The sequence below is a fragment of the Eurosta solidaginis genome, chromosome 2 (assembly GCF_040869045.1).
Source record: "Eurosta solidaginis isolate ZX-2024a chromosome 2, ASM4086904v1, whole genome shotgun sequence".
Classification (NCBI taxonomy): domain Eukaryota; kingdom Metazoa; phylum Arthropoda; class Insecta; order Diptera; family Tephritidae; genus Eurosta; species Eurosta solidaginis.
Window position 1 is genome coordinate 203905152 of NC_090320.1, and position 13486 is coordinate 203918637.

The following is a 13486-nucleotide window of genomic DNA, read 5'->3' on the forward strand; positions in this document are numbered from 1 at the left end:
GCCAGCATGATTTTGTGCCGCGTAGAGCAACCACTACCAACTTGCTACAGTTTACTTATTTTGTAATGGATGGATTTTTAAAAAATAGGCAAACGAATGTGATCTATACCGACTTCAGTAAAGCGTTTAACTCTGTCAATCATGAGCATTTAGTTTACAAACTTGATTTACTTGGGTTGCCGAAGCAATTACTTATATGCTCGAAAGCTATCTCGCGAATCGGACTCAACAAGTTTTGTTTAAAAACAGTCTCTCAAGGTTGTTTTATGTAACGTCTGGTGTACGTCAGGGTAGTCATTTGGGTCCATTACTTTTTACCTTGTTTATAAATGACTTACCACAAACTCTCATACATTCTCGAACTCTTATGTATGCGAATGATGTTAAACTTTGCTACTCATACTTGTTTATTCAGGCAGGCTTGGACTTATTTCAATGCTGGTGTATTGCAAATTTACTAGTTTTGAACTGCTCGAAGTGCAAACTAATGACATTTCACCGAGTGAAGCCAAGTTTGACATCGTATAAATTAAACAGCACGCCTTTGGAGCGTGTATCTGTTGTAAGTGATCTAGGCGTTCTTTTTGATCCAAAACTGACTTTTAATACACATATTTCATCAACGGTAAGCAAAGCAACGGGTATACTCGGTTTCGTGAATGTTCGTTTTCCGCGTTACATAATTCAATACTCTCACGTCTGGCCTGATATTTTGTACTTTCTTTCATATATATGGTTGAATTTAATATATACATTTGAATTTAATTTTTTTTAATTTTAACATTAATTTATGTTAATATATATCTTAGTAGTCGGCCGCATTGTGTCTGTGTCGACTTAATCCAAATAAATAAAATAAAGTAAATAGGCAGTCCTTTGTTATCACACCACCTTTCTATAATGCGCAGGACTTGTTGCATTCGATTGCGTATTGTTTCCTCGTGCATCCCTGTGATGGAAATTACTAACTTACTAGCATTAAAACTGGCGAGTTTCAAGCCTAATTACTCCATAGGTAAACTTTCCGCCATTTCAAATTGTAACGAGTTTTGGGAAATTCCGCTTATTTGCAACCTTCTGCTAACGTTCGAATCGCTAAACTGTCGAATAAATAACTCCAATATTCTGTATTGCAAAATGGTCTTTATTAGACTACTTTGGGAGTAGTACAATTATACTTCACATAAATCAAACTGATTAGTCATTCCTCAGCTTGCGCTGCTTTTATACTCTCTGTTGCCCCGTCAGCATATTTCTCCAAAGGTCTAGACGTTTCACCTTCTAGAATCTCCTGCTTGGTTACCAGCGATATACATGTATATTTGTAGTTTATGGGTTTCTCATAGTCATATGCGTGTGTATGTGTGAGTAACTACTTCGGCTGATGACTATATGTGTTTGTGTATGAGATATCTCGTCGTCGCCTTCTATGTATGTGTATAAATGATAATATTTGTGTTCATGTGTGGCTCGCTTTAATGTTTTTGTTGTTGCGTGATTATTTACTAACAGCCTAGTGATGTCAACATTCGACACAATATTTTACTGTTCGCCCTTTTTCGTTCTATTGGTTCTTGTCTATGTTTTGACTTTCTCTTTTAGAAAAGTCCTATTTTAGGTTGTAAAGCGTTCTTTCCCATTTATTTCATAAGATGTGAGTTAACAAGATAAGTTTTGATTATTTCAACTTTTATTTGGATTTGTTGTGCAAAAACGTAAAATACGAAACAGCGACTTTTATAATCTGCAAAAGAAACGATTGAAAAAATATAGATTAAGATACGTATATATTTAGATATAAATATTTAAATATATGTAGATATGCATGTACATGTGTCATTTATTTAAAATTCTTTACCTGTAATATGGCGGTCAATGAAACACTAAAATAGTTAAACCCAGTTAGAACAAATGGTTTCTGACTCGTACCGATGGCTAAAAGTAGTGTTTTCATGAGACGTACGTTTGCATTCGTATCTTTCGACTTCTCTAAAACAAGCTCCCAATTGGACTCATAAAAAGCACAACTTATTTGGTTCGTCTGTTGAAAAAGGAATTGGATTAGATTTCAATATGAACAGTCGGTAGTAAAAACACGGGATTTATTTTAAAAGTGAATAAAAACCAAACTAATTAAAATATATAAAAAACAACGGGTAGTAAGTCTTTTTATACTCAGCTGAGCAGAGCACAGAGAGTATATTAATTTTGTTCGCATAACGGTACTCCGTTAGGTTAGGTTAGGTGGTAGCTTCCCTGATAAGGATAGCTCACTTGGACAACACGAAGGTCCGTTGGGATACCACATACACCAAAAACAACGGTGACTTAGATCTAGCTACTAAGAGAATCGTTGAGTAGCAACGATAAAGCTCCGAATCATACCGATGTCAACTTTGGATAAATCCTCGGAAGATCTAGTTCTGGCAAAATCTGGGCAATCAAGCATAAAGTGATTTGGTGATTCCACCTCATCATCCTCCATACAGCTGCAGCAGGATGGAGTTTCCAGTATATTGAGACGTACCGCATGGATACCCATCGGACAGTGCCCTGTCAAAACCCCTATGACCATTGATAGGTGAGCCTTAGTGAAGCCAATTATTTCAGCATACCTCCTGCCATCCACTTTCGGGCAGAAAGATCTTGCTACTTCGCAAGACGTGGTGTCCACCCAACGTTTGCTGAGCTGACTCGAGGCCCAGCTATGGAGGAGCAATCCACAGGTGGCCAGCGGAATCCCGAAATCCCTACAGCCGTCTTCATCCGGTTCAGTTGTGCCGATGCGGGCTAAGAGATCTGCTTGACAGTTACCCGGGATATCACAATGGCAAGGGACCCATATAATCTTAATTGTAAAATAATTCGATGCAATCGCAAGCGAGGTCAGGCACTCCCAGACCACCCTCGATCGCACTGTAGTTGAGCTCAAGGCCTTGATAGCCGCTTGGCTATCAGAGTAGATGTTAAATTCCTTAACCGTTGTAGCACTGGATAGCATTCCATCCACCGCATCCTTAATCGCAGCAACTTCCGCTTGGAATACACTGCAGTGATCAACCAACTTAAACTTGCGGCTTACATTTAGCTCTTGACAAAAGACCCCCCCGCCAACCTTTCCGCCCAACTTCGACCCATCCGTGAACAAGTTAATCGGTCCCATGCCCCAAATAATTCCTCTTCCCCACTCCACCCTCGGGGAAAAGACTGGGGCGAAGGTTGCATAGGGAGCGGTCATCGGCATACAATAGTCCGTCCTGTCCGGGATAAAGGCGAAACTAGTAAGAAGGCTAGAGTGTTCGAAGTCAGAAAGCCCATAACCCATATCACGAAGCCTGACCAACGACCGGGCCGCGGCTGCTTTTCCCGCAATATCTACTGGATGTATGTTCAGCATGATATTCAGTGCCAAGGTAGGTGTTGTTCTCAAAGCGCCACTGATACCAATCAGCACCGTCCATTACACTGACACTAACACTTTGGAGGTGCTCGCCGTGGGATTCAAGGGGTTGTGTAGCGCAATATATAGCTTCTCCAACCCAATTGTCAACCTCACCTTCGAGCGGCGAATCCCGTTTCACTAACAGACGAGGCTCTGTCGACCCCAAGCTCCTAATGAAACTTGGGGGTGGGGAGGGAGGGATGGCCTGAAGGTTTAATGTGGCCATATAAATCGTTCCGGAGATGGTCGGGCCGGTGTTACCGGAGCGTATCGGATCTGTATCCGACAAAGGACCATCACATCGATAACACTCCCCAAAGCCTTCGGGGAGTAACCTAATCGCTACAACAACAACAACAGGTGCTCGCCGTGTCCAGCGCTTTCCACCAGACCAGCACCCCATATAGCAGAATCGGTTACCGTAACGGCATAAACTAATCGAGATAGATATAGACTTCTATATATCAAAATGATCTGGGCGAAAAAAGAACTTCATTTAGATTTGTCCGTCCATCCGTCCGTCCGTAAACACGACAACTTGAGTAAATTTTGAGGTATCTTAATGAAATTTGTCATGTGACTTCCTGGGCACTCATCTCAGATCGCTATTTAAAATGAAAGAAATCGGACAATAACCACGCCCACTTTTTCGATATCATAAATTTCGAAAAACCTAAAAAGTGCGATAATTCATTACCAAAGACGGATAAAGCGATGCAACTTGGTAGCTGGGTTGACCTTATGACACAGAGTATAAAATTAGTAAATTTGGACAACGGGCGTGGCACCGCCCACTTTTAAAAGAAGGTAATTTAAAAGTTTTGCAAGCTGTAATTTGGCAGTCGTTGAAGATATCATGATGCAATTTGGCAGGAATGTTACTCCCATTACTGTATGTGTGCTAAATAAAAACAAGTAAGGAAGGCTAAGTTCGGGTGTAACCGAACATTACATACTCAGCTGAGATCTTTGGAGACAAAATAAGGGAAAATCACCATGTAGGAAAATGAACCTAGAGGGGCGACTCTAGAATGTGCTTGTACGATATGGGAATCAAATGAAAGGCGTTAATGAGTATTTTAAAAGGGAGAGGGCCTTAGTTCTATAGGTCGACGCCTTTTCGAGATGTCGCCATAAAGGTGAACCAGGGGTGATTCTAGAATGTGTTTGTACGATATGGGAGTCAAATGAAAGGTGTTAATGAGTATTTTAAAAGGGAGTGGGCCTTAGTTCTATAGGTGGACGCCCTTTCGAGATATCGCCATAAAGGTGGACCATGGGTAACTCTAGAATTTGTTTGTACGATATTGGTATCAAATGAAAGGTGTTAATGAGTATTTTTAAAGGGAGTGGGCTTTAGTTTTATAGGTGGACGCCTTTTCGAGATATCGCCATAAAGGTGGATCAGGGGTGATTCTTGAATGTGTTTGTACGATATTGGTATCAAATTAAAGGTATTAATGAGGGTTTTAAAAGGAAGTGGCCCTTAGTTGTATATGTGAAAGCGTTTTCGAGATATCGACCAAAATGTCGACCAGGGTGACCCAGAACATCATCTGTCGGGTACCGCTAATTTATTTATATATGTAACACCACGAACAGTATTCCTGACAAGATTCCAAGGGCTTTTGATTTCGCCCTGCAGAACTTTTTCATTTTATTATACTTAATATGGAAGATGTCACGCCCATTTTACAAAATTTTTTCTAAAGTTATGTTTTGTGTCAATAAACCAATCCAATTACAATGTTTCATCCCATTTTTCATATTTGGTATAGATATCGAAAAAGTGGGCGTGGTCATAGTCGGATTTCCGCCATTTTTCATACCAAGATAAGGTGAGTTCAAATAAGTACGTGAACAAAGTTTAGTAAAGATATATCGATTTTTGGTCAATTTATCGCGTTAAAGGCCGAGCGGACTGTGTATAAAAACTTGGCGTGGCTTCAACCGATTTCGTCCATTTTCACAGAAAACAGTTACAGTCATAGAATATATGCCCGTACCAAATTTCACAAGGATTGTTTAATTTTTGTTCGACTTATGGCATTAAAAGTATTCTAGACAAATTAAATGAAAAAGGAGCCACGCCCATTTTGAAATTTTCTTTTATTTTTGAATTTTGTGGCACTATATCATTACTGGAGTTGAATGTTGACATAATTTATTTATTTATTTAATTTAATTTCAAAAATAGTCTAATGTTCTTACAGACTACTTGAGTTTGTACTTAAAAATACAGAACTTAGCAATACAATCAAAAAATTATTACACTCAACAAACTTATATGCTGTAAAGATATTCAATTTTTTGTTATAATTTGACTTACATAAAATTTTTTTTTAAGTGGCGTTGCGTGTTCGTCATCCGATTTTGCTAATTTTCATTTAGCACACATATAGGAATAGGAGTAACGCTCTTGCCAAATTTCATCATGATATCTGCAACAACTGCCAAATTGCGGCTTGCAAAACTTTCAAATTACCTTTTTTCAGAAGTGGGCAGTGCCACGCCTATTGTCCAAAATTTTACTAATTTTCTATTCTACGTCATAAGCTCAACCCACTTACAAAGTTTCATCGCTTTATCCGTCTTTGGTAATGAATTATCACACTTTTATGGTTTTTGAAATTTTCGATATCGAAAAATTGGGCGTGGCTATAGTCCGATTTCGTTCATTTTAAACAGCGATCTGAGATGAGTGCCCAGGAATCCACGTACCAAATTTCATCCAGATACCTCAAAATTTACTCAAGTTATCGTGTTTACGGGGGAAGGACGGACGGACATGGCTAAATAAATTTCTTTTTTCGCCCAGATCATTTTGATATATAGAAGTCTATATCTATCTCGATTAGTTTATGCCGTGACGGATTACCGTTATGGGAACAAAGTTAATATACTCTGTGAGCTCTGCTCAGCTGAGTGTAATTAGCAAAATCGGATTACGAACACGCTCACTTTTAAAAAAAAAATTTTTTTGAAGTCAAATTTTAACAAAAAATTGAATATCTTTACAGTATATAAGTAAATTATGTCAACATTCAACTCCAGTAATGACATGGTGCAACAAAATACAAAAATAAAAGTAAATTTCAAAATGGGCGTGGCTCCGCCCTTTTTCATTTAATTTGTCTAGAATACTTTTAATGCCATAAGTCGAACAAAATTTACCAATCCTTGTGAAATTTGGTAGGGGCATAGATTCTATGACGATAACTGCTTTCTGTGAAAATGGGCGATATTGGTTGAAGCCACGCCCAGTTTTTATACACAGTAGACCGTCTGTCCTTTCGCTCGGCCGTTGACACGATAACTTGCGCAAAAAACGATATATCTTAACTAAACTTATTTCACGTACTTATCTGAAAGGAAGGAATACTGTTCGTGGTATTACATATATAAATAAATTAGCGGTACCCGACAGATGATGTTCTGGGTCACCCTGGACCATATTTTGGTCGATATCTCGAAAACGCCTTCACATGTACAACTATGGGTCACTCCCTTTTAAAACCCTCATTAATACCTTTAATTTGATACCCATATCGTACAATCACATTCATGAGTAACCCCTGGTCCACCTTTATGGCGATTACTCGAAAAGGCGTCCACCTATAGAACTAAGGCCAAGGGAGTACTCCCTTTCATTTGATACCCATGCCATACCAACACATAACAGTGTTACCATAGGTCCATTTTCGTACATAGTGATTTTCCCTTATTTTGACTGCAAAGCTCTCAGCTGAGTACGTAATGTTCGGTTACACCCGAACTTAGCCTTCTTTACTTGTTTTCCATTAAAATGTGGACACATCTAGGAAGAAGACATAACAGATCAATAATTAAAAGGTGGACACATGATGTTATACAGTAAAGGGGGATCCGAAAACTTATTGGACCTAAGTGCAACCTTTGTCCGTCCATAATGGATTGAAGGACTTCGCTCAAATTGTAAAGGGGATGTAAATGTATCGTATATCCTTGGACCATTTTAGGCTACTTCGGGACTCTTTCGAGATGGCTTCTATAACACTTTGCGACTCTTTTAAAATCATTTCGTTTCGATGCACTTTTGGGATGAGTTGAGGATCACTTCTGGATTGTTTTCCGAATCATTTCGGGACCGATTTGGAACAATTTCAGTATCACTTCGGGATTATTTAAGTATCTTTTCGGCACTAGTTCGAGATGATTTTGGGGCAGTAATTATTTTATTATTATTTATTTATTATTTATTAAAACAAACATATACATAAATATATATTCTGAATTGGCTTCCGCAGTAGAAGTCCTAGTTTTTATATGACGCCAGTAAAATTTGTTGTGACATCTGTTTTCTTCTAAAGTGACACTGTTTCGGTCATGGTTTGAAATGGAGTATGGTTGTATTTGTGTGCATGACAGGTACTCCTTCCCCACATATAAGCATTCCAAAAGTATTTACGACTTAGACCATCACATGCTTCACGCCATTTGTGGAATATGCACACAGGGTCGCGAGAAAAGTTAACGGTCGATAAGCTGTTTTCGCAATATACTTTGGAAGAGCGATCTATGATCCGTTGCGACCCACCATAAAAGGTTTCTTGTACATATGGTCCCAAGACCCCTCACTCTCATACTGTCCACAATAACAATGATTTCAAGAAGCTGAGGCGAAACTTTACGCAACAACAAGATTTGGTAGTTCAAATTGCGAATGAGGTGAGGAGTATAAATAATTATGTTGACAGCCTTGGTGGCTGTATAGCGGAGATAGAAGAATAAAATATATTGCATGAAATTATTCATCAAATTCAATGAAGCGTTTAAAGGACATGAGCGCCGAAATCGTCATTCTTCTGGGTAAAGAGAATGAGGGAATTACACAGCGAATTTTACTTGCAGCTTTATCCGGACTTTCATTGCGTGGTTTCGGGTAGTGCCTTGAAGTGATAAGGGCAGGTGCTCGAAGATCTTCCGGATGAGTGGCCGAACTGCGAGGTCACTTCAAATCTGGCGAGGCTAACTATGAAAGTGTTGGTGAAATAACGAAGAAGTATGAGTAGCTCGTAGAAACTTTCGCTACTTTTATAGTGAATTTCATAACCTGAGGTTTCGAAAGTGTAATCATGCGAGGGACTGGTTGGCATTGACCTTTCCCAAGCCGTACCGTACCAATCTGGCCATAGTCCTTAAAATGGATGGGAGTAGCAGTGATTCGTCCTTTTGTGCTTTCAAACCTATAGAAGTAAACCATAGGCTGGCTGAGGAAAAGAGATATTTTGGAAGACAAAGAGATAAAACAGTGTCTCAAAGGAGTTAAAATGTTTTTTGCCAAAAGTAATATAGGCTTCCTCAGAGTCAGGGCGAGCTCCAGCTAATTAAATAAGAACTCAACTCACACTCCTTCGGGGTAAGGAGGCGTGGAATATGCCAATATAAGGGTTGATAAAGTTACCGGTTTAGTCGGATAATACCAGAAAATAACCTAGTTTTGATTCGACCCCACCTACAACATACGATTTATTTTGGTGTTTACTTTTGGCCTTTGCAATGAAGGTGAGCAGTAGGAATATGGACTGAATGGCGGACGACAGACTAATGTCACTTGAACGGAACGCTGTAAGTAACAAGGAGTCAGTACAGCGCCCATGGCCACGAGCAAGTTGGGCTAAAGGAGGCGGTAGGACTTCATCTGATAGGACGAACATTTTATGTTTCTCCCCTTTTTGCTGATTTCTATCCCTCACATATATTTTCTTTTCCAATCTCTTTTGCAGTTATGAACAATTGTTTCTTCATGTGTAAGCTGTTGTGGATGGTGACTGTATTAAAGGCGACGAGCTATCCTGAGCATCTCACCACCCAAATCATGTTACAGATTGGATCTAGCGTTTAAGTTTACTTAATAACTTTAGATAGATCTTTGTGCAGCGAATAGAAACTCAGCGGTTCCGCTAATTACGTCGTGATGTACTTAAATTTTCCAACTCAGTGTTTTACAGCCGCCGGTGACAGTAGACAGTAGACGAAATGGAAAAATATAACCCAGCGGAAACAGCAGTAGGGGAAAGGGAATAATAAACCCTAGCAGGGGCAACATATTCCCACTGGAAATAAATACCAGGAATGTCCGAAAAATAACTGTTACAATCGGGGTAGTTACATTACGACTCATTGGTCACATGGCTCATTCGAGAGGCAGACACTCGAAAACTAAAACTTACAGTGGCTATCAGCCTAGAGCCCAATTCACCAAGCACCAACATTTCCATGAGCTTTGCGCACATCCAAAAAACGAAACCAAAACTGCCAGTCGGATTCTGTATTAAAACCAAAAATAGTTTGTAATAATATTGTATATTGACTGAAATTCACATTTTCATATCACTTACCGTATACACCTTAAAGCCCAGTACACATAGCAGTCCAGCGCTGAACGATAAATTGACGAAAATTCGATATGAAAAGTCACGCTCAAATTTCTTTGCGAATTCATATAAACGTACATTCTCTTCAATTGACTCAATAATGATGTTGCTAAAGTCATCTGCAATATTTTTATAATCCGCTTGTTGTATTCGATGCTTTGCATTATGACATAAACTTCTTTGTAGCAATAGGAATCGTCCATTCAAATGTAATAATGTTTCAGAGATTATATTATCCTCACCCACAACCATTGAGATTACAGTGAAACCAACCCAAAGATTAGAAAGAATAATAGGCACATAAATTTGAGTGGGTGAAATATCAAAGGGATAGTACATTTGGAAGACTGGTACTCGAACACTATTTCTGTAATTACTTATCAACGTTATTACGTAAGAGAACAAAGTAGTATAATACAGGATAGATAAAAACCAAATTGGACGTAAACTTCTTCGAATTTCGGCATATAATTCAGGATGAGATGACCTGCAAATGAAAGATGGCATTATTTCTGAAATTCATTTCATTGATGATGAGTAAAATTCATGAGCTAAAGACGCTTTATACTAACGATAGTATTATGTGGATCGCGCCTATTGGATGATTTGCTTTTAGGGATTATAGTCGGCTGTATTTGTAGGGAGCCTTTTCGATACTGAGCCATCTCGGAGAGTGAGGGGGGCAAGGGCGCTGCTGTGGTGGACAGTTATTTGCCCCCGGTGAATTCGCCTGGTAAGACAGGTGGTCGTATTACCAAACTGACTTACTCAAAAACTTTCAAACACAATTAGGGCGAGGACACAGAGAGTTGATTTGCAGGCTGGGAAGCATTAAGAATAGTTCAGCGCTTTGGGGGCCGTAGCCAAAACACAGTCGATCGAAAGAGCGAGCGCTTGGGATGGGCCCGTCGAAGGCATGAGCAGGTCAAACGATTATTTGATGAGTTGTACGAGCTTTTTGCAGACGCCAACATAGACCTGCGAATAAAAACCCCAGCGGCTACGTGACTAGATCATGTTACATGACTGAAAGATGATGTTTCGCTCAAAAAGGTATTCTTATCGAAATCCACCAGTTAGCACAGCGAAGAAGCGTCTGGGACACCTAGTTGGACGGCCTTAACCGTTTACGTGGTTTAATTATGTAACTAAGTAACACTGTGGCAATATGTGCGATGGAGGCTGCTACACCAATACCGTTATTCAATTTAGAACCATGATATATTGAGGACTAGTTTGTAGGGCGCAACTATAACGTGACCTTGGAAAAGCTCCAAGTTGTGTGAAGCTTCCAAAATTAAGGGATAAGCGCGCGGATTATGGATGCAGGGCTAAGTCTGATATTAACTAGGGCAAGGTATGGTTGCCACGGAAGATGGACTCCGTGACCACGGTAGTTAGCGCGGTAGTACGAAGTGCTTCAGAGATATGCTCCCAATGCTCTAGTATTCCGTCATGCTGACTTGTGCTCTCAGGGGTGGCAGATTCGAGTTGCGAAATCATTGGCAGTGTCGCGATTTTAGTTTTTCGACGTCTAGCTTCCCAACTTTTGATAACACTATGGACATATGTATTCAGTATATTAGAGGTTTGAGTTCAATACAAGCTAAATACGCCAGCACCTTTACCTCAAAATTGAACGATAAACCGCTTCTAGACTTTATTAATATATATTGTTACGAATAGTAGCAACACTAAGGGGTATTGCCATCTCTAAGCCGATGCTAAACAGTGATTTGTATGCACATCAATAATTCAGTCATTATGTCTACACACATGTCCATACGAGCAGCGGAGAAGCAACGCACAAACACATGCATATATCTTATCTAAGGTGTTCACAAGAGAGGGCAGTAATTTGTGCAAGTATTATGAGAAGCAATAAACATAGTTGTGGCTGGTGATTTTGTAGCTGATAACTAACTAGTAAGTTCTGGAATGGAAAACCCTAGAAGAATGCAACGAGGAAATCAGACAGTATAAAAAGGCGACAGTAGAGGCGCGAGAGTTTAGTTTCATTTAAGCTATCAATCGGTTTCGATTAAGACGCTATCTAGCGAGCAATAGCAGTATTATTTTGAAAATAGTTGGAGTGTTATTGTTAAGTACTTTAATAAAGACCATTTTGCAATATTATATATTGGAGTTATTTATTCAACAGCTTAGTGATTCGAACGTTAGCAGAAGATTGCAAATAAGGGGAATTGCAGTAAATTCGTTACAATATATATGTTGTCCCTTTTCCAATAATAAAAATTGATCGCCAATAAAATTGTTTTCCTCCTGCTTGCCTCATTTTCGCGGTCATATCTCGAAATATTTTTTAACGGTACTCACTTGTCAAGGTATATTTCAGCATAAAATTTCTTCAAGAAACGTTTGAAACTTTCTTTATTGAGACCAATTTGAAATGCACGAAACTGTATTTCAACCAATATCAGATAAGTCGGTCCACAAATCAGCATCTTATCTAAGTTATCCTTATGGACAATTATATAACGTAACTCAGCGTCATTGTGTTGCATAAATATGATAAAACCCAGCATCCAAAACAAACGATCCAGAAGTTGGAACGTCCTACTTGCATTATCCTGGAGTGGCCAACAAATATGATTTAACAGTCGATAACAGGCAATGGGCCAAGACATTGGAACTTTATTTCCGTTTAAAAGGCGCGGTCGATACATTTTAATTCTTTAAACACTTCTTTATTAGGTTGTCGTTAAAGTTTGCGTCCTTTATATACGACCTTTGAGTTTTGGTTAATTGTGCGCATGTTTATGAACTTATATTTACGCATTACAGACGTAATTATGTCATTACAACATTAAGTTGGTGATTAAACTTTGTTTTGAATTTTTGAAGAGTTTTTTTATATAATAGATCAATTATAATTTTTTATACCCATCTGTACTTGTACACTGGGTATTATAACTTTGATTGGATAACGGTTGGTTGTACAGGTATAAAGGAATCGAGATAAATATCGAGATAGATATATCAAAATCATCAGTATCGAAAAAAAATTTAATTGAGCCATGTCCGTCCGTCCGTCTGTTCGTTAACACGATAACTTGAGTAAATATTGAGATATCTTCACCAAATTTGGTACATGAGCTTATCTGGACCCAGAATAAATTGGTATTGAAAATGAGCGAAATCGGATGATAACCACGCCCACTTTTTATATATATCATTTTGGAAAACACAAAAATCCTGATTATTTAGTAAATAATAAACCTAGAATGTTGAAATTTGACGTGTGGACTGATATTAAGACAGAAATTTTTTTTTTAATGGGCGTGGCACCGTCCACTTGTGATAAAATCAATTTTACAAATATTATTAATCATAAATCAAAAATCGTTAAACCTATCGTAACAAAATTCGGCAGAGAGGTTGCCTTTACTATAAGGAATACTTTGAAGAAAAATTTACGAAATCGGTTAAGGACCACGCCCACTTTTATATAAAAGATTTTTAAAAGGATCGTGGACGAATAAAATAAGCTATATCTTTGCAAAAAAAGAGCTTTATATCAATGGTATTTCATTTCCCAAGTGGATTTATAACAATAAATAGGAAAAACTTAAAATTTTAAAAAATGGGCGTGGCACCGCCCTTTTAT

General features: G+C 38.6%; 1 protein-coding gene across 1 annotated transcript; it reads right to left on the reverse strand.

Annotated features, from left to right (window-relative positions):
- Window positions 1-822: 822 nt before the first annotated feature.
- On the reverse strand, window positions 823-12545 carry LOC137242565 (odorant receptor 74a-like). Its single transcript, XM_067769838.1, has 5 exons — window positions 12196-12545; window positions 9823-10345; window positions 9655-9750; window positions 1859-2041; window positions 823-1744 (listed from the first exon to the last, which is right to left on the reverse strand). The coding sequence occupies exons 1-5, from the start codon at window positions 12543-12545 to the stop codon at window positions 1691-1693; spliced, it is 1206 nt and encodes a 401-aa protein (XP_067625939.1). The 3' UTR covers window positions 823-1690.
- Between the last annotated feature and the right edge of the window lie 941 nt (window positions 12546-13486).